This window comes from Paroedura picta, chromosome 15, assembly GCF_049243985.1.
Source record: "Paroedura picta isolate Pp20150507F chromosome 15, Ppicta_v3.0, whole genome shotgun sequence".
Lineage (NCBI taxonomy): Eukaryota > Metazoa > Chordata > Lepidosauria > Squamata > Gekkonidae > Paroedura > Paroedura picta.
In genome coordinates this window covers 8,439,247-8,462,849 of record NC_135383.1, presented here as the reverse complement: position 1 = coordinate 8,462,849, position 23,603 = coordinate 8,439,247, and the positions used below count along the sequence as shown (strand labels likewise).

Sequence of the window (23,603 nt, the reverse complement as noted above, 5' to 3'; positions counted from 1 at the left end):
ACAGGGGTAATGTTTAGTGACACTAAACAGGTGACGTGGCATCATTATGTTGTTAAGCACGCTCCCCAAAGCACACACACTCTGTCAGCACCGTTCTTCAGCACGGGAAATCTCACAGGTGTCATGATACGGACACTTGACATCATTAAAGGCTACCCTGAAAGGCAGGAGGAAGGAGTAGGAGCTGTACGGGTCCAGCCTAAGTACTTTTAAAGATACTTCCCTCCCCCAGTCATTGAACATGGCTGGAGCCTGACATTGCTCTGCACAGGACCTTGTCACTGCCCTGAATTAGCCCCCATGGAGATGCATTTCCCCCATACTCAGGATGGGATTTTCCTTGTTTCGCAGCACTTGCTCCGCCAGGGCCGGACGGCAGTTCAAGTTCACCACGACCTGGAAGTGGTCACTATGGAATACAAGCAGGATTCTCCCGTGATGAGCGGGGAGCTTCTCAGGCCGGGAGGCGTGAAGCCCATTGGAGTCCACGCAGTGGTGAGAGGCCGGCTCCATCTGAGCCTGGCTAACGTCGGTAAGAGCCCCGGCTGTTCAGGTGTTTGCACCGGCTTTCCTGAAGAACGCTTGACTTCTCAGCATCCTGGGCAGAACCCTAGAATCATCAAATCATAGAGTTGGAAGGGACCAAGCAAGGAGAAGATCCAGAGACCCAAGGAGAAGATCCAGAAGTCACCAGGGATCCAATAAGCACTTGTCTCGATCCAGCCCAGACTGATTTTGATCAATTCTGGAGTCTGGTCGCCAGATATCTCCTTGCTGTTGGGAGCATTGGTTGTCTTGTCCAGAGCTGGAATGGTGGCCGGATGCTCTTAGAACCCAACACTGGCTTTGGCCTAGCTGATATATTTTTAATGAGCTCAGGGACAGCTCTGGGGCTCATTCCATGGTAAGACCTCCCTGGGACCCTCCCCGAGTCAAGGGGTGACCTGTCCGAGCACACGGCTTAGCCCCCCAGCGTGTCTCCTGTCAGCGGTGTGCCTCCACCAGCCGAGCAACCACGGGACTCCAGAGAGAGCCTTTTAAATTCCTCGGGGAGGGGAAATTCCCTCGCCGCATTACAGAAGTGCATTATCTCCCCCCATGCCCCGACACCGGTAATAGAATCGCTTTGTTGAAGCACGATCGAAATACACAGGTCATTAATTCTGCTTAGTCTTGTTTACAAACAGACAGTACAAGGCGGTTTTGAAGGAAACAGCATGGAAATGGAGACACTCAATTAGGTGCCAACCAAACAATGACACAAGGGACATGGTGAGTCGTCGTCGTCGGTGGAGCCGCATAAAACCGGACCCAGAGGGATGAGGAATAAAGTCTCCAGAAAGGCCGAGGCCCACCGGCTTCATAGCAGGAGCTTTAATTCACCCGCCCGTAAAAAAAAGGCAGCGAGCCGCCAGCCTTCCCCCCCCCCACCACCACCTCCTTTTCTTTTTTTTTTATAAATCTTATCTTCAGAAGAAAGATTAGCTTCCATTCTACCATATCATAAATTGACATTTCATCCTTTGCCTGCAAGAGTACGATAAGCTCTTTTGCAGAGCAGAGGGGCGAGGGGGGGAAGGGGGGGAGGGAGGGAAACGGGGCCGAGATTATCAATCCTGACTTGATTCAAAGGCGAGACTAGGCAGGAGAAATGGGTCTGCCAGCGAGGAAAGGACTATCAGGTGCACAGCGCCTCTCCCCTCTTTGAGTTTGCGGCTCCATGTTCTTTGATACCGAAACATGGTAGAGCTGCCTTTTATTTATTTTTTTCCCCCCCAAGAAAAAAAATTCTGATGAAGATGTCTGGAGTTGGGACCGCAGAGTGGCAGCGACTGTCTCCTGACGGGCCCGATCAAGCGCACCGTAGACCCAGCTTGTGCGGAATCCTCCGAAAATGCCACCTCGGTCTCTCTTTCCGTTCCGGGAATCCAAGGGGACCGTGATCCTCCGCGTTCAGTCCCGGCCCTCTTCTCCAGCCCTCTCATTATCCTAATTAAGATTTTATTTCTTGATCGTTCGTTCCCTCCACCAAAATCGTTTTCGCTTCTGCCGTTTCGCTGACGTGCAGAGACCCGGCTTGACAGACACGGCTCCCCCGCTGTTCTTCCTTATGGCACGTTAGCCTTTTCTTGTGCCTTCCGTGGCGCTTGGTGTGGCAACGGGCAGAGGGGACACCAGGCGGGGGTTTGCTTCTTGTTTTTCCACTCCCTTAGCTCTCTTTGAGAAGTTAATTTCTTGGTTCCATTGAATTCACAATGGATGTGGGTGACCATCGTCCTCGTACTTGCGCGTACTTCCTGTCTTGTCTTTCGGACCAAGGATCTTCTCCTTCTGCCCTCTTCATTTCTCTCCCTTGTTACTCTTGGTGATTCCCGATCCATTTGGAATCCTTCAGCTTGACATGTCCTCTATCCCCTGGAATGCTTTTATTCTGACTCCGTCCTCTTCTGCTTCAGCCAATTCTCTCTTTTGTTATCACATCATAGATCTTTTTGTTTATTTCAGCTGCTGTGTTCCTAAATCGAGCATATGCCATTTCCTTCAGGGGTGGCTCTCCAATGTCCATGGATTACAATTCCCATGAGCTCCTGCCAGTATCATGTATCCTGCTGGCGGGGGCTCATGGGAATTGTTGCCCATGGGTATCTGGAGAGCCACCCCTTGCTCTAATCATTTTGAGGTCTTGGATTCCGTTTCTCCTCCTTCCCAACTTCCTGGATCATCATGGCTCACCTCCTATGAATTCTTAATCTCTTTCTTACAATATTTTCCTGCTGCAGTCTTTTCCATTTGGTGTTTCTCTTGATTTTAGACTTTTTTTTCCTTCCAGTGTCTTTTCATTTTCTTCATCCCAATCAGTCTTGATCATTTTGTGGCACGTTTGTGGATTAAAAAGGACTTTTAAAAGCACTTCTAATTGGCAGAAGATTCTCTTCCGCATGAGACTGGACATGATTTTTACCCCTGGAGGGCAGCTCATTGCAAGCCTAGCCCAGAAGCAGGTTAAACAGAGAAGGTTTTTCATTGAGCAGCAACCTAGAAGTTCTTGGAATGTGAAAGTGTTTGGCCAGGTTCGTAGAAGGATGTGGACAAAGGAAAGAGACATTGTGGAGTGGGTTGGGCGAGATCAGGGGTAGTCAAACTGTGGCCCTCCAGATGTCCATTGACTACAATTCCCAAGAGGGTGGTGGCCTATTCAACAAACAAACAAACAAACAGGTTGTTGATCCATCTAGCTGAGAATCAGCAATTCCCAACCAGGGATCTGTGGGTCCCTGAGAGTCTGGGGGAGATCAAGAGAGGGCCCATTGCCTTTCCCCTCCTCCTTTAATGGACTTGGTCACAAGCTATGGAACTGACTGCTTCCATTGCTCTTGAGTGTTAGGTCTCTTATAATTTCTGTGCTTAGGAGGGCAGAGTCTGCATACCTACTCCCGGTTTAACCCCACCCCCAGTCCTCATGGCTCCCTGTCAGAAGGCAAAGAAGAACAACCTACTACAAAGCTGAATTTTTTAAAAAAATCCATATCCAATAGCCTGTAGGTTCAGTTCAGAGCCCTTACGGTATTTTTGATGGATTGTATGTTTTTTTTGCGGCATGATTAATGTACAATTATATAAGCACATGAATACATTCCTAATTTCTTTTGTAATTCTTTCCTGTGCAGTGCCGAACTTACTGCTTTGAAATGGCAGAACAGATGAGCAAATAAAAGATAAGACAATAGTTATATATTTTGGGGCAGCGAGTGGGACGGTCTTGGGGGGAGATTATATATATATATATATATATATATATATATATATATATATATATATATATATATATATATATATCTCGAAGAAAGCTACAGGTGAAAGTGGCTTGGATGGAAGGATGAGAGGGAATCTGGACCTCGTATTAACTCGGCTCTGTGAATTTTTCGGCGTTTGCTAGAAATGGACACTGAATAGCCTACATTAAAGAAGATTTATTGATTCAGCCTCCTTGCTGGCCTTTCTTCTTCGGCTTCCTCTCAGCAGTTGCTGCTCCCCAAAGGCCCCGGTGGCGAAATGGCTTCCCTAGGCCTGCTGTCGGAGATCCTTTCAGTCGGAGATGCTCATTGAACCCGGGACCTTCTGCATGCCAAGCAGCCGTCCTCTTGCTCTTCAGCCTCCCACTGTCTTTGAGAGTTTGGATCCCTTCCCTATTGTATGTCTTGATCCCTCCGGCTTGAAATTCTCCTCCAGCTTTTGTTTTCAAGCGCAGCATGCAGACCGGGGCAAAACAGAACGGAACAGCCTGGTTAAGTGAAGGTTCTTACAGAGGCCTCTGAAGAAAGGAGCCGTCTCATCCAAGCTTCATTGCTCTTAGCACAGGGGTAGTCAACCTGTGGTCCTCCAGATGTCCATGGACTACAATTCCCACGAGCCCCTGCCAGCAAACGCTGGCAGGGGCTCATGGGGATTGTAGTCCATGGACATCTGGAGGGCCGCAGTTTGACTACCCCTGGGCTAGATGACCCTGGAGGTCCTTTCCAACTCTATGATTCTATGATTTGCTCACGTTGGTTCCCCTGAGAGGAAAACAGATCCGGGCAAAAAGAAGAAGAAGAAAGAAAGAAAAGCAAGTGGAACCAAACATCTGTTTGAAGAAGCCTCCACCTTTCCTGGAAATCTTAAGCTTTATTTACAGCATCTGAGAAACGGAGGGAGCCAAGAATTCTCACACATTTTCGCTGGGGGAACTTGTCTTCCTGGCACTGTGCTAATCAAAGACCCTCTTATGTTTAAAAAAGAAGGAAGGGAGGGAAAAAGAAGCCTTAAGGTGTCTCCTTTGATAGCTTTCTTTTCTGGGAGGGGGTGTAGGTTTAGATTGGCGATGGGGGGTGCTGCCGAAAGAGAGTTTGGGCAGAGTTCTAAGCTGGCAGGTTGAGGCAGAGATCAAAGGGACCTGCAGCCTCTTAAAGGGACCGGATAAGCCCTGCTATTATATCCGGCACGGTGTTTATTTCCAAAAGGCAAAGGAGGCTAGCTCAGCTCTGGTGCTGAAACAGTGCAAAACAGGGTAAGGCGATTGCCGGAAGGAGGGAAGAAATCAGTGTTTGCTGGGGCCGGGGCCGGTAGTGATAATGGCAATGCCTTGGTGGCATTCCCTGCATCATGTTCCCCATACACTGCATGTGAAACAAAACAAGCCCTACCATATAGAGTCACCTTCATTATTAACATTGCTCCGGGGAAGGTATACTGTGTTTGCTGTGGCTTATTTGTTCTATTTCTTTTTGTTGGGATGAAAAAAAAAGAAAAGAAGAAAAAAAAAGGGGGGGGGAAGCTAGCCTAGAGCTCTGAGAGTTCTGACAAAAAAGAAGAGCAAGGGAGGGAAACCCATTTTTTTTTTAAAGCCCGCTCAATCCGCATGTTTTCCATATTCTGAATTTTAAGAATTGAGCTTTTAAATGTTGCCTGATGCTTATCAGATCTGGTGTTTTGAGAATAAGGAAAATGCTCTCCTCTGTGTACGTTTTCATAATCAATACATTGGTTCTCAGTTCACCATCATGGGGTATGGCTGACAGGGCCACCCTGACTCACTGGCTTCTTTTTGCAGGCCATCTCTGCGAGCAGAGGCTGAAGAAATCAAACTCCTTGCCTCCTTCCCGTTCGCGGATCGTGTCCTCGCACGATGGAGCCGGCGGCTTCCACGGGGGCAGCTTGCTCTCTGTCAACACTCACAGCAGTAAGTTGGCCTTTTTCTTTTCTTTCCCTCCCCTTTTCGCATTGTTCATTTAGGGTTCAGTGTTTGGCAGAAGCCCAAACAAGGAAGTGGCAGGACGATCTGGAGAGACTCCAATGAAGGTCTGTTTTTCCTGCCACAGCCAATGAGCAATGCCGAAGGAGACGGGAGTGACCAATGGACAGTCTCCCCTGGGCTTGGACCAATTGATAGACTGTTCTGTCAAGCTCCTCCTTCTCTTCCTCTTGCTGAGTTTAGCATGGGAAGAATGGCCGGAGCAGGGTAACGACCATAGCATCCCCCAAGTCAGTCATCCAAAATTGGTTGTTTTGAGCAAGAAAATAAAAAGCAATTTGTTTATCCCCCGGCTTTCACATTCATAAACCTTTCTGCCTTATGGAAGGCATGCCCGTTAAAAAAAAATTTCATTTGCAGTCAGAATAACTACATTAAGGTCCAAAGAAAGATTTTCCAAGGGCAGTACTGATTCTAGATATTGCAGGTCAGGCCCTTGATACAACAATAGCTTTGCATGGAATAGGTGCCACAGCAATAGGGGGACTGCCTGAAATGATACTTGTAGAGGAGGGCAAAACTGACAGATTACCCCCTCCAAAACATTGACTGAGCGACCAGCCAGGTGGCAAGGGAAAGAATCAGTGAGTCCCAAGCAAGCACACACGTCGTAAGCATGTCAAGAAGGTGTCCCTCTGTTTAAGACCGCACGGGAAGTCATCGAAACCTGAGATGTGAAGCGAGTCAGGCAGGAAAACGCGAGAAAGAGTCTCAAAGACGGCAGAGAAAGATGAAGAGGTCTTTGGGAGCTGGCAGTGAGCTCGTCAGTCATTTTGGGGAGGGGGGGTTGACAGTGGAGTGCCAACGGCAAGAAGCTAAGTTGTGTGGAGTGGGTAGAGGAGGTGAGGGAGAGAAAGTTAGAACAACCATGGGAAGCCAGCAGCAGGTTGGAAAGGACTGTAGCTGAAGAGGGAGGGTGGATCGGGATTGAAGGAGACAGAGAAGTACAGGGTGCTTATGGGGGTGGGGGATAGCAAAACGGGCACGAGGGGATAGACTTAGGGAATCAAACCCGGCTCGCCAGATTAGAAGTCCGCACTCCTAACCACGACACCAAACTGGCTCTCCAAGTTAAGACCAGCAATCAGGTCCGTCCAAGTGGCTCGATGCCTTCTAGCCCTTGAAACAGGATCACAGAAAGACGTGCATCTTGGGCCAGGTCAATTCCTCCTTCAGTTATTTATTCATGCTCTTAGCACCCCTTTCTCCGGGTGGCTTCTTAAAAGGAGCAGCGTTCCCCGTTTGAGGCTCCGATTACAAATCCGGTGGATTGTTCAGGAGGGCATTTTGATAAACGGAAGAGGGTAGTGGCTTTAGAGGCTAGTGGCTTGAGACACTTGTATTGTTCCCTGGATGGATCACCCTATTTACTTGAAAGGAAGACTCATTTTTTCCCCCTTGGAGGGCTGTCAAAAGAAATAGGGGATCGTCTTTAATTTTGCGTACGTTTCAGGGATGTACTGAAATAAGGACATTTTGTGTATAACCGTTTGTTAAAGCAGGGGAGCCGGCTTGCATTAGGGTCAGCTCCCTTACAGCCCAGGTTTCCCATTAGTAGGGTTGCCAACCTCCAGGTGGCGGCTGGAGAGCTCCTGGAATTAGAATTGATCTCCAGGCAATGGAAATCATTTAACCATGGAAAGTCCCCCCCCTTCCCCAAATCATTCTCTCATTGCCCCCTGATCTGTGGCCTGCTTGTGAACGTGCAGTCCCCATGCGTGCCTGCTCAGAAGGCCACACGGTTACAAAGTACAACCCCCGTTTTCTGTATTTGCATGCTATTTCCTTTTCGCAAAATTATTTTCTGCCCCAGAGGTAGGAAAAGAATGCTTTAAATGAGGGGGAAAGAAAAAAAATCAAGCGTAGCTAACTGATGTGTGAAGAGAAGAATCGGTCCCCAAATGAAATAAATCCAGATAGATAACACAGCAAATTAATAACTTTACTCACCCGGTTCAGCAGAATAGCATGTAGCTAATTCATATGTGGTCTAGAAAACTCAACCCAGAGCCTTTTAGTTCGAGAGCTAATGGAATTTGGGAGAGCAGAGGTAGCTGTGGTCTTTATTGTATTTTTTTAAAAGAAAGCTATTGCCCAGAAGGCTAATTCTTTCCTATTAAGGAAACAGGAAACACCGTTCATGTGTTGCTAACAGAAATTGAATTGAGACAGGTAGGAACTGATTTTTCCAGCATTGTGCATAATAGATCAGGCGCACCTTGCCCCCCGACTCTGTTCCCTGTTGCACCTGCCTTCCATAGGCTGCTCTGTATACTCCTTTTGATGGCAGCTAGGATGCTTTGGAAGGGATGTCCTTGAGCCAGACGGTAGCGTGGTCTCTAGCCGGAAATCCTCTTACCTTGAGAAGATAGATGTCCTCTCTAAAGGGACCCTTTCTACCACACCAAGACAAACACCAAGGTTGGGTTGATCTTCGTCTGCTCGTTTTCACCACGGCATGTTTCTTCTCCCAGCTGGGAACGTGTGCCAGGCACAGAAGCTGGCCGACGTGGACAGCGAACTGGCCGCCATGCTGTTCTCCCGCTTGCGCGAAGTCAGCACCGCCTTCCAGCACGCCCCACGCGAGGCCAGCGTCACCCGGAGGAGGAAGCTCGAGAGGATGCTGTCCGTGCGGAGGCGGGAATCCCAAGAAGGCGACTGCAGGAAGAAAGCCAGCTTCGTGATGGTGAGGGACAACACGGCACAGTGAAGTGCCGGAAATGACCTTATTCTGAGCCAGGTCACTGGCCTCTGTTGCCAAGTATTCTCTCCTGTAACTGTAGCCATGATTTTTGCCTTGGTGAAGGCTGGTTTTCCAATTCAGCAAATAAGGGTCCAACACTCTGTTGACATATCCTGGGAAATTTTGAGATCAGTGTCTGAGGAGGACAAAGATTAGGAAGGATGTGATGCTTCCAAGTCAGGGGTAGTCATAGAATCATAGAATCAGAATCATAGAGTTGGAAGGGGCCATACAGGCCATCTAGTCCAACCCCCTGCTCAATGCAGGACCAGCCCTAACCATCCTAAAGCATCCAAGAAAAGTGTGTATCCAACCTTTGCTTGAAGACTGCCAGTGAGTCAACCTGTGGTCCTCCAGATGTCCATGGACTACAATTCCCATGAGCCCCTGCCAGCATTTGCTGGCTGGGTCGACTACCCCTGTTGACTACCCCTGTTCTAAGTGTCACTCTAAGCTGCTTCCCCTAGTCTCTGTGGGCTTTACCAGATAGACAAGGGAAAATTCCCAGATTGCTGCTAAATGGAGTGCATTTTTTTCCTCCTGCTCCTCAATTGCTTGGGTGTGAGCTGGTAATCGCCCGTTCCAGGTAAGTAAACAGGACAAATTGCTAGTGTTACCCAGCTCAAAGGAGGCCGAGGAAGCCCCTACACTGCCGGTTCACAACGTACACATCTGTCACCCACAGGGACGACACGAGGACCGCGTCCAGCACTTGCGGGACCTCCAGATCATCGAGGCCTACCGGGAGCGCATCAAAGTAGAGAGCATCGGCAGCATGCTGAGCCAAGCTATCACCACCCATCACACCCTCTACACCATGTTTGGCACCGCAGAGTTTTTCGAGTTTGCCCTGAAAAACCCGTACAGTGTCCAGCACACGGTCACAATCGAGATTGACAACCCGGAACTCAGGTAGGAGCCGTGGGGGTAGAGGAAGGGAGGGAGGGACTCTTCTGGCAATCTCCTTTCCTGTGCTCTGAGAACAAACCCCCTGGGAACGCTGTTCGAAGAGAGAAAGCAGCGCCCAGAGGTCTGTGCCAGGCGGTCTGGCCCCGAAGCAATCCCGGCAAGACACGCAACTGGCCTTCCTTGGTGGTCTCCTTCCAAAAACTGGGAAGCTGACCCTGCTTAGCTTCCAGGCTTGGTCAACACTGGGCTAGGTCAGGGCACCTGGAACTTATACTCCTTTGGAAAGCGCTGGAGAATAAAATAACCTTACAGCACCCCCTAAAAGGCTTCCAAAGGCAGCGCTACTGCTTCCTCAGAGAGCCTTTTCCCTAAAGCGGGAGCCAAACTCCCAAGAAAGCATGGGTCCCTGTGCATGGGAGGCGCATCACCTGTCATGAAGGTGCCCACCCAGGGTGAGACAGCAAGTTACAAGGCTGCAAAAGGGAGAGAAACTGCCAGATTGCACGGAAAACTGCCTGGTTTCAAAGTAATTAACCACGTCTGGTTGTCTTTTTTTGGTGTCTCCCCACCCCACCCCACCCCCCTGCAGTGTCATTGTGGATTCCAGAGAATGGAAGCATTTTAAGGAATTGAGCAAAACCGTCACCCCGCTGGAGGAGGAGATGTTTCACCTCCACGAGAACCGGACGCCTCAGGTCTACCTGCGTCCCAAGGAGACGGTGCACATCCCCTTTAAGTACCAAACCTTTACCATGGAGCACGGAGCCACGATGCAGGTCTATAAAAAGCTCTGGGTTTTAAAAATGGGTCAGATGAATTGATCTTTGGACAGTGTCCAACAGCGGGTGACGAGGGGTTCAGTTAAGGGGTAGTCAAACTGCGGCCCTCCAGATGTCCATGGACTACAATTCCCAGGAGCCCCCTGCCAGCGAATGCTGGCAGGGGGCTCCTGGGAATTGTAGTCCATGGACATCTGGAGGGCCGCAGTTTGACTATCCTTGAGTTAATGTATACTTGCTTGTTAGTTTGATTTCATTTCTGCGCCCTCTTTCTCTTCCAGAAGTAGTTTATGGAACATGATAAAGTGCTTGTGATTCAGGACGCTATCTCCATCTTATAGCAGTGTTTTAGAATAAGCATCCAGCTCAAACACGAGCTCCTGTCTGGGCCTTCAGGTTGTCCCCCATCCCCTTTTCCTCTAGCCTCAGTCTTCCGACTGCTGAAAATTAGTCAGGCAGCAGCTGTGGTGCTCTTTCCTCCCAGCTCCCCAGAACTGATGGTGCTTTTAGCACCTCCGGATTAGACTGGAAGGAAGTTGGAGGGAGCAGGCAGAGCACAGAAACAAAGGCAAATGTTTCCCTTGCTACGTGGGTCAGTAGTCTTTTTCCTGGAATGAAAGCCAAAGCTTTGTGTGTGCATCTGCCGTTGGGCAAGCACCCTAGCTAGACTCTCAGGAACAGATGCTCGATACTCCCAGGGCCAACCCACCCAACAGCATACTTCTGATGCACTCGGTCTAGTTCTGTTTCTTCAAAGAAGACGGGTGGTTTGTCGGGGTTTCACATCAGCGGCTCCCTTCCCGTCCCGCTTTCCCTGCCACTGTCTGACACAGTTCCTCCTCCTCCTCCTTTTCCTCCCCAAAAGAGTCAAGGGGAGTGACTCAATGGGAAAACCAGGCCGTCGTTTTATCATGGGTGTGAGCAGAGCGTCTGGCTCCCGTGAAACCGCTGGGGCAATAAAATACTTTTGAGCATCATCTCAAAATTGGATGCTGAGGATCAAGTGCATTCGGGGCAGTCCTGCCCAGGTTCATTTGCCTGGATTCCGTATTTCACAGGACTTTTCCTTATGGCCAACTTGACACGTCATCTGCAAACTGCAGATGAGTCTTGGGCTACCTCTGGCCAGCTTTCAGATTGCCTTTTGGGGTGGAAGGTGGGAGAGGGGGAAATGACTCAGGGCCAAGATAGGCTTCCATGTTTTCGAAATGCTAATTTGCTGCCCAAAGCCAGTGCTTTGTAGATCAGGGGACTGGTGCTTGGAGGGGTGGGGGTTGTTTAACCCTTTCCTCCCATGCGTTTCCTAAAATTAGAAGGCTTCTCCAATCCTTTAATCAGTTCTTATGGGGGAAAAGGTATAGATCTGGGCACCCACAAGAACCAGCCGTGACTTGGGGGGAGCATTTTCAACTATGGTGCAGGTCTGGGAAGAAAGTGTTAAAATCGAGATTAGCCATTACACGCTGGGGCCGAGGGATCTTCCTTCTCTGGCTCCTGTTGCCCACCTTCACTCTGGCAGCCAGCGGGAGAAAAATCAAGGAAAATATCGCCATAGACGCAATGGCGTTAAGTCATTTCTGGGGGAAAAGCCCATGTAACCTCATGCCTCTCTAGGAACTCTGTGGAAAACCCAGAAGCAGCTTCTCACTGTCGCACCCATGGGACCCCCTCCATCCCGCTCTAAGCTTCCCTCGTTAAACCCCTTCCCCCTAGCAACCTTTCCCGGATTTCCACAGCCACCACCCGGGACTGAGCTCTAGAGAGAAGTGCAGGGTAAGCAAGCAGGAGGGGGAAATAAGTCCTCCAAGAGCCCCGCCGGCATATTTTGATAAAGACAGACGTGTGGAATCCTGAAGTTTCAACCCACAGCGGAAACAAAAGTGTTTTAGAAACAATAGAGATGCAATCTAAAACCGTCGGCAAACAGCTCTTTTGCATTCCCGCTGTCCCTCGGCCGCCGGAGAGCTTCTTTAATATCCCAAGACGCTGGAAACTGTTCACTTAACCCCGTGACTCCTTGTGCTTCCATGGGGGCTCGGCCTGATTCCCAGAACTAGGAGAGCTCAGGCCTCTGGGGCCAGGCAGCCAGCGGGAGCGAGAAGCAACATCGCCTCGGCAGCCCTGTTCCCAGTACCGCGGGGCCATGCAGCAAAGCGGCAGTGCTTTCATTTCATTCCGTCTCTTTGATTCCCAGCAAGGTCCCACTGAGCTGACATTCGGCACGGGCAAGAAGGAAGCCGCAGCCCCCTGGAAATCTGGCGGCATGCAGACAAAACACATCAAGGTAATTGCAAAGCTGCGGGAAGGGCGGCCGCTTAAGGCAGGGGAGGCAGCCAAGTCGGCCGGCTTGCAAGCCGCGCGCGGCTCTTTTCGGGGCTGTGCCTCTCACCTTCCTGCCACGTCCTTCCTCCAACAGCCCGGGTCGGCGTGCAATTATCTGTTCCTTCATTCCCTTCTTTTCACCGCAATGGGAACTCAAAGCATCTGACAGTGTTCCCTTCTCCTCCGTTTGGTCCTCTGGGAGGTTGGCAAAGTGGAGAACGGGTGACAGGCTCAAGGTTGCCCCCTGGCGGAGTGGGGATTCGAACCGAGGTCTCCCAGATCTTAGCCAAAACAGCAGACTGGTTTCTGTGTTCCCTGCCCTCATTTTATTCCACACGGTGAACTGGCTCAAGGTCATTTGTTGAGCTTCGTTACCAGGCGGGGATGGAAGCTGAGTCAAAGCCCTGTCCTCTAGCCACATGGCTCCTTCTTGGTGGCCCTGCTCTTTCTGGAGACAAAGCTCCCAGCATGGAGAATGGCTATTGTGACAGGGGTGGATCAGCTAGGCCCTCCATGCATGGACTCCTCCCCCCCCCCCCTTTCACGCTGTTCTTCGGTTTCCAAGGCCTGCAGCAACCTCTGTCCACAATGGAATCGCTTAATCCTTATTCAGGATTCAAATTAGTCAAGTGCCTCTTGTGAAAAGAGCCTTAATCCGTATTCTTTTCACTGGGGGCTCTCGAATCGTTAACAACAGCAACAGAATTTTCTCTGCGTGTCTAATGGTGATGTCACAAAGTTTATTCGTTGCTCTTAGATCTGCACAGATTCAGCCTGTTTTTCTCCCCTCACTCAGGGAAACCGGTGCTCGGGTGGCAGGCAGTGACACAGGGACACGTTTGCTAGCTTTTGTACTCGGTTCCACTTGGTTACCTTTGGTTTTTTTGCTCTAAAGAATGAGTACCTGTGAGAGGAGTCCTACCTTCTTCCTGGAATTCTAAAATTTATTCCCAGCTGTCCATGGGCAATACCAGGTGGTTCCCCCCCCTCCCCCAATCATGAGGCCTAGAAACCTGCTTTTTCAAACAAAATAGAGCTTCAGCACTCTCTGGCACCCATGAAGGTTTTTTTTAACCCTCTCCCTCCCCCCATTCTGCAATTTCCACAAGCTGTTAGTGCATCAATGCTGCTTTCTATTACATCTGTTCAGTGGCTTCTCCTTAAGTCTCCCCTTCTTCCCCCTTTGATTGATGGCCAGGTCTCCTTCACAGCACATGGCAGCAGCAAGCCCATCGCCATCCTCAGAGTGAACGTGGAATTCCAGCCCCACGTGGTGGATCAGACCTTCCGCTTCTACCACCCAGAGCTCACGTTCCTGAAAAAGTCCATCCGCCTGCCTCCCTGGCACACGTTTCCAGGTAGCTCCTGCACTGGGTTTGCATGAGTACTTTCCCCATCTGGGGAAGCTCATGAGGAGCAACGACATTTTAAATACAAGCAATGCAGCCAGGAGGCACTGCCGTTGGTGCGACCGGAGCTGCATGCGTGTGTGTCCATAAATGCTTTGGAGCCGAGTGGGTGCATTCACCAGTCAAGTCCAGGGTCTTGAAAGTCACTTTTAAAAACTGAAGCCAGGCAAGTGAGTAGCTCGAGTCAAATTTGGGGGAGCCGGAACGGCTCCCCGGAGATCTGCGGCTGCAGCCGATGACCCCAGTTCTCCATTCTTTATCTCTGCCAGCCGGAATCGGCCTTGATTTATCACGTGTGTCTCTGTGTCTTCTGCTAAGAGCTGCAAGGGCACAGAACTTTCTAGTGAATAACTAAAATGGTGGAAGCTGGTGGGAGAGGCGGGATCTCAGTGCTAAAGTGCCAGAGCTGGTTTCGCCATGAGCAGCTTCCGTGGGCCTCATGTGTCCCTATTGCCCCTTGTCAGGAGCCCCAGCTGGTGTGCCAGGCGGAGAGCCAGAGATGTACGTGCGCTGCAGCGATCCCAACATCATCTGTGAAACCAAGAAAATGGTACTGTGGGCCAAAATGGAACAAAATTTCCTTCCTGCGGCTGATGTGGCTTGCTAAGGCGGAGGGCACCATACTTGTTGCGAGGGCCAAACTGGTCAATCTCAAAGCCTGTCCAAAAGGCTTGCAGCCTGCTCTGTGGAACGCAGAGGTCATGGGCAATAAGGGGCTGCCACAGAAAGGCCAGAGAACTGGCACAATGCTTTGCGTAGCTTGGCTATGTGCTACTTAGCTTAGTAGTTTAGAAACTGGGTTCTGGAATTTGTAGAACCGAAATGAAGAACCATAGCTGCTGAACTCTCCTCGAAATGTCTTGCTCCTTTTCCACAACGCAATAGCGAAATGTTGGCTATGCCATAATAATACCTGGTCCGTTAAAGCTGTGTACAAACGTAAGAGCCCATCTCAAAAGGTACACAGAATCTTCTGCAGCATGTCATCGAGATATATTCAGGTGGGTCTCTGTGTTGATCTGAAGCTGCCAAATAAAACTTGAGAGCTTCAAGGTGCTCTTGGACTCAAATGTTGTTATGCCATCCAGATTGAGGGATGATGGGAACAGTGACTGAGGCCATAGCTGGGGTTGGCTGTTGCTGGGAAGTCCCAGGAGCTTTCCAAGCATTGAGCCCTGGAAGGTGGTGACCCTGACAATGTGAGGTTGTTTTCATGGGAAAAGCCAGGAAGTGACATCACATACACCCCTGCTGCTCTAGGAATCCTTTTTGGTGGACCTTTCAGAGCATTAGAGGGTATGTGTGTGGTGTCAGGTTGGCAGTTTGGTTTGGAAATGATGTCAGAGCCTCATGGACACTTTTTCTCCCCGTTCTTCTTCCCGCTGCTTCAGTGATCAATAGCAGACAACCGGGTGCAGCAGCAGGGAACTGCCTACTACCTGGAAACTGGGAGCTGTGCTTGTACGGTGGGCGGACTCCACTGTGACTGGGCAGTCCTTACTCTCACTTTTTTCTAAACGTAACCTTTTCCAGCTCTAGGAGTAAACTGTGCCAGTTTTAATAGAGGAAAATAATGTGTTTCAGCTGCTAGGAGTTTTTGTGTGTGTGAAATCCTGAAAAACCTGGCCTGATTTTTGCAATCTTGTCTTAATTTTCCCGATCAGGGACCCGGTGAACCTCAGGACATTTTTCTTAAAGTCGCTGGGGGACCAAGCCCACAGATCAAGAGATTCTTTGTGGCAATCTACACGTAAGTCAGAAATCATCCCAACTCTTAGACAGCAACGTGCAATGAACGTACATTTACTTTGGGGCAGGTCCAATTGAGTTTAGCAAGACTTTCCTCTGTGTAAACTAGCATAGTATTGGTAATTGTCTGTCATTGCACTAAGTACAATAGGTACTCGAGACCTAACAGAGAAGCTTGCAAGTTGCAAGGTAGCTAGTGAAGAAGATGAAAGCTTTACCCTTTCCAGCTCACACCTAGGAAGAACATTGGGAAAGACTACAAAGAGTGATGGTAGGGTTGGGTTCTACTTTATAGAAAAATACTTGCCAGGGTTTGTTTGCCTGCTCAGCTTTGCTTAACAGGTACATTATGGATCATGCTCGATATTGCCCCAGGATTCTCTTGACCACATACCTCCATGCTTACTTCTCACTTGCTCGACTTTTGTAAATAAATAGCTTATTGCAAAAGGTACTGCCCCTTGCCACAAGGGGAAATAGATCTAGTTGGCCTAAAGCGGGAACAACTTGGAGAACAGAAAGGTTTTTTTTAAATACAGTAGAGAACATGATCATGCACTGCAAGGTGTAAAAGGCTTCTAGGAATGCGGAGCCCGGCAGTGTCATTTACAGAAGGGCGGTTATGTGAAGTTCCTTTCTGGCTTCTGGTTCTGGAAAGGCTTCCTGGGTTTCTGCCATTCTGACAAGGAGGCGAAAGGTAGCTTGTTGCTCTGCTCCTTGCTCCAGGGATCCCTGGCTGGCTGTCCCCACTCAAATCTGGCAGTTCTACCTCCACTCGCTGCAGCGGGTCGATGTTGGCTGCGTAACGGGACAGCTGACTCACCTCTCGCTGGTGCTCAGAGGGACTCAGGCCATCCGGAAGGTGAAAGCATACTCCTCACACCCACAGGAGCTGAAGGTAAGGCCAGATCTCAGATTTGTTTCCGGTTTACCTTTTCCTACTTAGTCGCTGGACTAGAGGTCATTTTCCACCTTTGGGGCTAAGAGGACATTTGATGTATTCATTAGCAAGATTAACGAGCATATGCATAAAAATGTGGTTTCCAAAATGCACTGGAACTAATTCCCGAGACTGCGTTTTCTGATTTGGAGTATGTTTTTTTAACAGTCCCCTTAGATATTTGCTGCCTCTTTTGGCCCCATTTTCCTTCATCTAATGTCTCGTTAGATCCCAGCTAATTAGGGATCACTCAGTGAACAATATGGCGTCACTGCACTGCGTAGCCAGTTAGATTTGATTGTTTATCACCAAGAACAAATATACCTGTGAAAGAGGGCAGCATAAATAGATAGACAACCACCCTGATAGGTGCTGTTGAAAAATTGTCCGGGGGGGGGGGGGTGATTTTTTTGTTTGCACACTGTCAAAAAAACATTCTGAAGCACCTGTGGGTGCTCTATGCTGCTCCGTGCTCTAATTTACAAGAAACAATAGGTGACGTTTTCCTAGAGAATAGAATTGCTACCCGCAATTGCCTTTGCTTACTGACAGTTCCTAAGAGAAGAACCATCCACAAGGACGTTAGGGCCCGTCAGGGACCGCAGACAATTTACTGCCGTAAAGCTTTCTCTGTAATTGTCTTTTGATTAAAGCCATCCTATGGAGAAAACAGTGGCCTGAACCCCCCCCTCCCCTCCCCGAGGGCAAGCTATCCAAATTAATGAGACTATCCAGAGACTAATAATGTCTCTGGAATGCATTTAGTCATAATTATAAATTTGAATAATAAGAGAAACACAAATGCCATTACCCTCTCATAAATTAGGGAGGGGGGGGGGAAATCATTGTTTAAATTTGCCAGGGGGGCGCTTTGAAGGAGCAGCTAAGACAAAGAAATGAGGTCTGTTACCTAATTTACCACATGGCATGTGAACGGAGTTCTAAAGCAAAAGGAATCAGGGCTCCGAAATGGAATGACAGATGATAGGCCTTGGTCTACGAGCTCTATAGTTAAAAATGGTGTGTACGCTGTGAGATGAGGCCTGGATGGCTGGAACAAGTTCCCGGTCAGCTATGACATTCTCGTGCGCTGGACCGTTTGCCACGTGAAACATCACTCTAGCCTTGTTAAGTTCTGATGCTCGAACAAGGATATCTTTATGCCCTGTGGGGCCAAGAGAAAAAGAACTATTCAGTACGGAATGTTAATAACCATGATGTGTATTCAAACCAGGAAGGTCCTCTAACAGAATGGCATTCCTTTTAGTTGAGTGGGGGGGGGGTAATTTCTATTGATTCATTCCTCCCAGTGCAGACCTCCTCCCATTCCCCCCCCCCATACTGTTTCTGAGGGTTCTTTGACCCTCCCTGAAAGAAAATTTTGCGTGGATCAGTGTTAGGCCTCATACATGACACACATGGAGTTCTGAGGCTTTGTTCCTGGTATCCCCAATGGTAGGATCTCGGAGCCCAGCCACGTGTTATACCTTTCCCGGGTGCATCCCCAAGGTCCGGGTGACAGATGAGGGAGCCCCGCGCTCAGTCTCCAGTTGTGCAGGACCCAGTTTAGAACTATGGGACATGGGGAGAGGAGGCTGAAGCCATCCCCCACCATGCCACTGAGGGGCAGCACTAAGCAGTCAGACACTTCTCCACCTGGGTCCAGGTGAAATTGTTTTAATCAAATTCCAGCATTCATTCGTTTTGAGCATCGGGTTCCCAGGATAAAAATATGATGATTGTCCTCTTCTCTTCCTGCCCCCTCCCAGGTGGACCCAGAAGGCATCTTCATCCTCCCTGCAAACGGGGTGCAGGATCTGCACCTTGGCATCCGGCCTCAGAGACCTGGCAGCCAGTTTATCTACCTCAACCTGGTGGATGTGGAGTACCACCAACTCGTCTCGTCGTGGCTGGTGTGCGTCTCTTGCCGACAGCCCCTCATCTCCAAGGTGGTTGGTCATGAGCGTTCGCCACCGGTCCTTTTGTCTCCCCACGGGCAGATCGAGCCACTCTCTCCCAAACCTTTAGGCTGAGAAGGGACCTGGGGTGGGCAGGGAAAGGTTCTTGAGGCACCATGACCACGATTTCCCACTTAGCGTCCCAAACCTGGAAGATCAGGGGTTAACTGGTTAGAGGTAGAAACCTTGCATGGGCCAAGGTTCTTTCCACCAGTGTTCCTGTCCGGGTGCTGTTCAGAGAAGAAGAGGGGTTAAAATTGCCACCTCAGAAACATGAATATTTCTAGTGACTGCAAAGCACAAGAGCAGCTGGCCAACCAGTGCTCTGAACTCTGCAGTCTAATACTCAGGCCCTTTTGCTGTGAATCCTGACTCGTCCTGCTGAAACCAGCTTGGAAGGCAAACCTTCCGCCTTGGCTGGACGTGACAGAAATACCATAAACCTGATCTGGTCCACACAGCTGGACCTCCTGCTCAGTATATTTCGGGGGCCGAGCTTTGGTATCTTCTAGCATCTCACTCAAAAGACTCAAGCAGGATAATGCATTTTCTAAGTCCACAGCTGCTGCTGCCTCCTCTGGTCTTTCCTGAATATACACTACTCACCTGCCTGGCTGTACCCCTCTGATTCTTCCATAGACCCCTCCCCCTCCACGCCATCCTTGTGAAGGCTGGCTGGGTCAATCAGTCACATCTGTGCAGATGGTCAGTTGGGGTATTTCCCCCCTGTCTTCTCCGTAGGCTTTTGAAATTCTTCTCCCCGCCGGTGGAGGCAAAGGCTCGAACAAGAAGATCACGTATTCCAACCCGTACCCTACCCGGAGGGCGTATTTTCTGCGCACCAATCGGCCAGACCTGTTGCAGTTCAAAGAAGATTCCTTTGAGGTATCATCCTATAACTGCTGGGAAGTTTAGAACTTGGGAGAGGAATTCGGATTACGTCCCAGGAATTTTTTTTTTTCTTCCCAGAGCACTGCTGCAAGTTTGGCGCTTCAAGCCAGGTTCGGGTAGTTGGTTAAGAGCGGCAGCTTCTAATCTGGCGAGGCGGGTTTGATTCTCCACTTGCAGCCAGCTGGGCTAGTCACAGCACTGATCAATCTGTTCTGATTGAGCAGTAATATCAGGGCTGGGAAGTTAACATGAGTGTGCGATGGTTTACCATTGCTGCTAAAGGCTAGGGGGCAAATGGCGCCTGGGGGGTCGTTGGAGCTGCCGGGTCAGCTTGCATCTGACCACCGCTAGCCTTCTAGGGCAGCGACCCACCGGGAAATTTCCCTGTGGTTTAAATGGCCATTCCACCCTTGTTGGCAACCAAGGCAGTTCCTCTGTTCGGGCAATTCACCAAGCTACTGAGCCACGGGTAGAACTGTGCTCAGGTTACCTCCTACCAACTCTTTGTTCTCGTCTTTATCCTTGCAGATTGGCAGAGGGGAGACTTATACCATTGGCCTACGGTTTGCCCCCAGCCAGAGTGCTGGCGAGGAGGAAATCCTGATTTACATCAATGACCACGAAGACAAGAATGAAGAGACCTTCTGCGTGAAGGTCACTTATCAGTAACAGTGTGGGCGTGTGCACGGCCTTGGCCTGGTTGCTCATCTACTCTCCAGTGATCCATCAAATTTCCCAAGAGCCTGAGCACGGTTCCTTTTGCCGTCGGCCGCCAATAGGCCGTACGCCCCTGAAGCGACCCCTGTTTGGAAGTCTGCAGAGAGCAAGTGAGAGAGACCTCCTCCTCCCCCTAGGCACCGGAGGGACACGTGGCTCTCTCCTTGAGAGTTGTTTGCCTGCATCCAATCAAGGTCCTGCCAAGCCCCTCTGATTGATTGCCCAAACAGATTCCCCGGAACGAACGTCAGCACGACCTCCAGCGGTGCAGCCGAGCCCTACCCTTTCTCCCCCTATCTCCGGATCGAAAATTCATTCCCCTCGCTGCGAAATGTCACTCGTTCGGGGGAAGGTGCGGCGGGCTTTCGGACCTTTAACACAATTCGGGCTGTTTTGCAAATGTGGTGGGGTTTTGTAGCATTCTTATTTCGTTTCTTTTCTTCTTTTCTTCTGCCACACACATTTGTTCTTTTTTTTAAAAGAAAAGCAAAAAAGCCGCTCACGGGTTCCGATTCTTTTGTCGCTGGATAGAAGGTACAATTTGGAAGGGAGGGAGGAGGGGGGAGGAGGAATGGCATTCAAAACGAGAGGGTGGAAGAAGCATATTTTCATCTCTAAAGGTAAAGGTGAAGGTATCCCCTGTGCAAGCACCGGGTCATGTCTGACCCTTGGGGTGACGCCCTCCAGCGTTTTCATGGCAGACTCAATACGGGGTGGTTTGCCAGTGCCTTCCCCAGTCATTACTGTTTTACCCCACCAGCAAGCTGGGTCCTCATTTTACCGACCTCGGAAGGATGGAAGGCTGAGTCAACCTCAAGCCAGCTGCTGGGATTGAACTCCCAGCCTCATGGGCAGAACCTCAGACTGCATGTCTGCTGCCTTACCACTCTGCGCCACAAGAGGCTTTTCATCCCTAGGCAGGCTTTTTATCTGGGATTAAGATGTGGTGGGGTGGGACTTAGACAGGTTCATTGCTTCTTGTCTAAAACAGCACATTCCTGGTGCACTCCAAATGTTTGATGCGTGTTTCCGGAGTACAACTGCCGGCACGGTTTATACTTTGTTAAAAAAGACATATTGTTCAGATTGGCTTCCGGTACTGTAGAAAGACATTCTCCCCTTGAGAGGAGAAGAAAGCCAGCTTGTGGTGGTGGTTAAGAGTGGCGGCTTCTAATCTGGCAAGCTGGGTTTGATTCCCTGCTCCTCTTCCACATGCAACAAGCTGGGTGACTTTGGCCTCATCATAGCCCTGATCATGCTGTTCTGGCTGAGCAGTCCTGTCACAGTCCTGTCTGTTGTGGGGAGAGGAAAGGGAAGGCGATTGTAAGCCTCTTTGGGACTCCTTCAGGTAGAGAAATGCGGCATCTAAGAACCATCTATTCTTCTTGTAACTGTGGCTTTCTCTGGCTCTTTTACCGATTCTAATTCTACCCCACTTTTCAGACAACCGTCTGTAGGAACTAGTCCAGCCAAGGTGGGTTACAGGTGGCCTCTGTCTCCGTAGGAGGGCCTGGCACTTCATTCATTGAATGAGAAGGATTCTAAGACTGACCCAAAGGGCCCTAGTGGTAGGAGCATCTTAAGGAACAGATTAGCTAATTCCCCCGAAACGGGCCAGGGATGGCGTTTCCGCCTCAGCGGGCCCTGGCACGAGTAGCATAGGAGCTGGCTGAAAGGATAAGGAGCTGGCCTTTGTTCATTAACAGCCGCTTGTTTCATTCCAGCAAAGCTAGGACACACATTCAGAAAAAGGAAAAACAAAGCCGAGCAGCTAAAGGTTCTCCCCCCACAGTGCTAAATCACAGCTCTGCATGAAACCAAATTGTGGAATTAACTGGAGGCTTAAAATGCAGACATTTGAAGGTCAGGGACACAGCAGTGAAGCTTGGATCCCCTTTAGTCTGTGTGGCTTATACCTGCCAGGTTTAGAAGAAACAAAGAAGAAGAAGAGGAAGAAGAAGAAGGAGGAGGAGGAGGAGGAGGAGTTGGTTCTAATTTCGATAGACGTACAGTTGCGGTATCAGGTATTACGTAGTGGTCTGCTTTGGGAGGGGGAAAAGCTGCAGGTTGCAGAAGTCAGGAGACGTCGAGGGAGGGGGCTCCATGGCTATGTGGCAGACGGTCCGCTGGTATGCATTTCTGCATTCGAAGGATTTCTGGCGTGCTTTTCTGATTAAAAGGACCAGATAGTGGGTGACGTGAAAGACCTCCGACTCAAGACCCTGGAGAGCTGCTGTCAGTTCCCACTTTCCTGCTGGTTAATTAACCAAGACATGCAAATGCCTTTGCAAGAGTTTGAAGGTGTAGGATAACATAAGATAAAGGAAACATTGTTAGAAGGAAAAGACCCTTGTTACTCCTTTCTGGTTGCCACCCTCATTAGCGCATACCGAGAACAGACTTTACACCGGTGCCTTTCATCTGAAGCCCTCAGCACCGACTCAGGCTTACAGCAGGATTGGTTTTCCCGTGTGCCGTTCACACATTCCGCTGCCGAGCTTCGGGGGCAGAGAAACAGAGGGACGCCCCACGTGTGAAGCGAGAAATGGGAGACCTACACTTTTTCTTACTGTCTGTGCCCTATACTGCGTTTCAAGTAACCATCTAGGATTCAGTATGAAAAGTACCCTGCTGTGTTCCTCCCCAAAGGAAGCAGCAAAAAAGAAAAAGAAATACAGTTTGTGTGTTCGCAAGATATAGAACACAACCATGTATAGTCAAAAATTCCAAGTTTGGCTTATTGTCCGATCCTTGGAAGCCAAAGGAGAAATTCTCTATCACGCATGCTGGACAGGAATGCGGAATAACAAAGCCTGTTTCTTGACTTTCTTCAGCAGCAATAACCGATCAGGACATAAGCTCACAAGGGCACCTGGCTCTCAATGGCTCGTGTCACACCTTTAAACTGGGTGACTGCAGAAGTTATTTCACTGATCCTCCAGGACTTGGATTTTTTGATTATACATTGTTGTGTTGATTATTTGTGAACACACAAACTGGTTTTGGTTGTTGTTGTTGTTGCTGTTATGTTCTTTGCATGCTCGTGTCGATCAAAGACATTGTTATGCGGAGTTGGCACAATGGTGTGAAACCGCCCCAGAGGAACGCAGCTTAAGACAATTTGATCGGCAGGTTTTTTTTCTTTTAATAATTTCAAATTTTATTTATAATCCGTTACAAAAAAAATACATTTAGCCATCTCCAAAATTACATGTTAATAGATTATATTACATTTACAAATAATAACGACAGGTGTTTTGATTCCCTGACCATCTTCTACTAGTCTTTACCACTTGCTCCAGTTAATCCTAGTGCAGGGTTAGTCAAACTGTGGCCCTCTGGATGTCCATGGACTACAATTCCCATGAGGCTCATGGGAATTGTAGTCCATGGAC

General features: G+C 49.4%; 1 protein-coding gene across 6 annotated transcripts in view; it reads left to right on the top strand.

The window, feature by feature from the left end:
* The window catches only part of NPHP4 (nephrocystin 4), a 78,624-nt gene extending 57,911 nt beyond the window's left edge, over positions 1-20,713 (top strand). For 2 of the 6 annotated variants that reach the window (XM_077311192.1, XM_077311191.1), the window contains 13 exons: positions 352-532; positions 5,591-5,719; positions 8,266-8,477; positions 9,220-9,446; positions 10,033-10,219; positions 12,417-12,506; positions 13,743-13,902; positions 14,418-14,503; positions 15,618-15,703; positions 16,429-16,600; positions 18,412-18,591; positions 19,342-19,485; positions 20,020-20,713. In XM_077311192.1, coding sequence (XP_077167307.1) covers positions 352-532; positions 5,591-5,719; positions 8,266-8,477; positions 9,220-9,446; positions 10,033-10,219; positions 12,417-12,506; positions 13,743-13,902; positions 14,418-14,503; positions 15,618-15,703; positions 16,429-16,600; positions 18,412-18,591; positions 19,342-19,485; positions 20,020-20,160 — 1,995 coding nt within the window. In that variant the 3' untranslated portion in view covers positions 20,161-20,713. Of the gene's footprint in view, positions 1-351; positions 533-5,590; positions 5,720-8,265; positions 8,478-9,219; positions 9,447-10,032; positions 10,220-12,416; positions 12,507-13,742; positions 13,903-14,417; positions 14,504-15,617; positions 15,704-16,428; positions 16,601-18,411; positions 18,592-19,341; positions 19,486-20,019 lie in introns of those variants that run through there. The other 4 variants (XM_077311190.1, XM_077311194.1, XM_077311195.1 and 1 more) reach the window with 4 other exon arrangements.
* Positions 20,714-23,603: the final 2,890 nt, after the last annotated feature.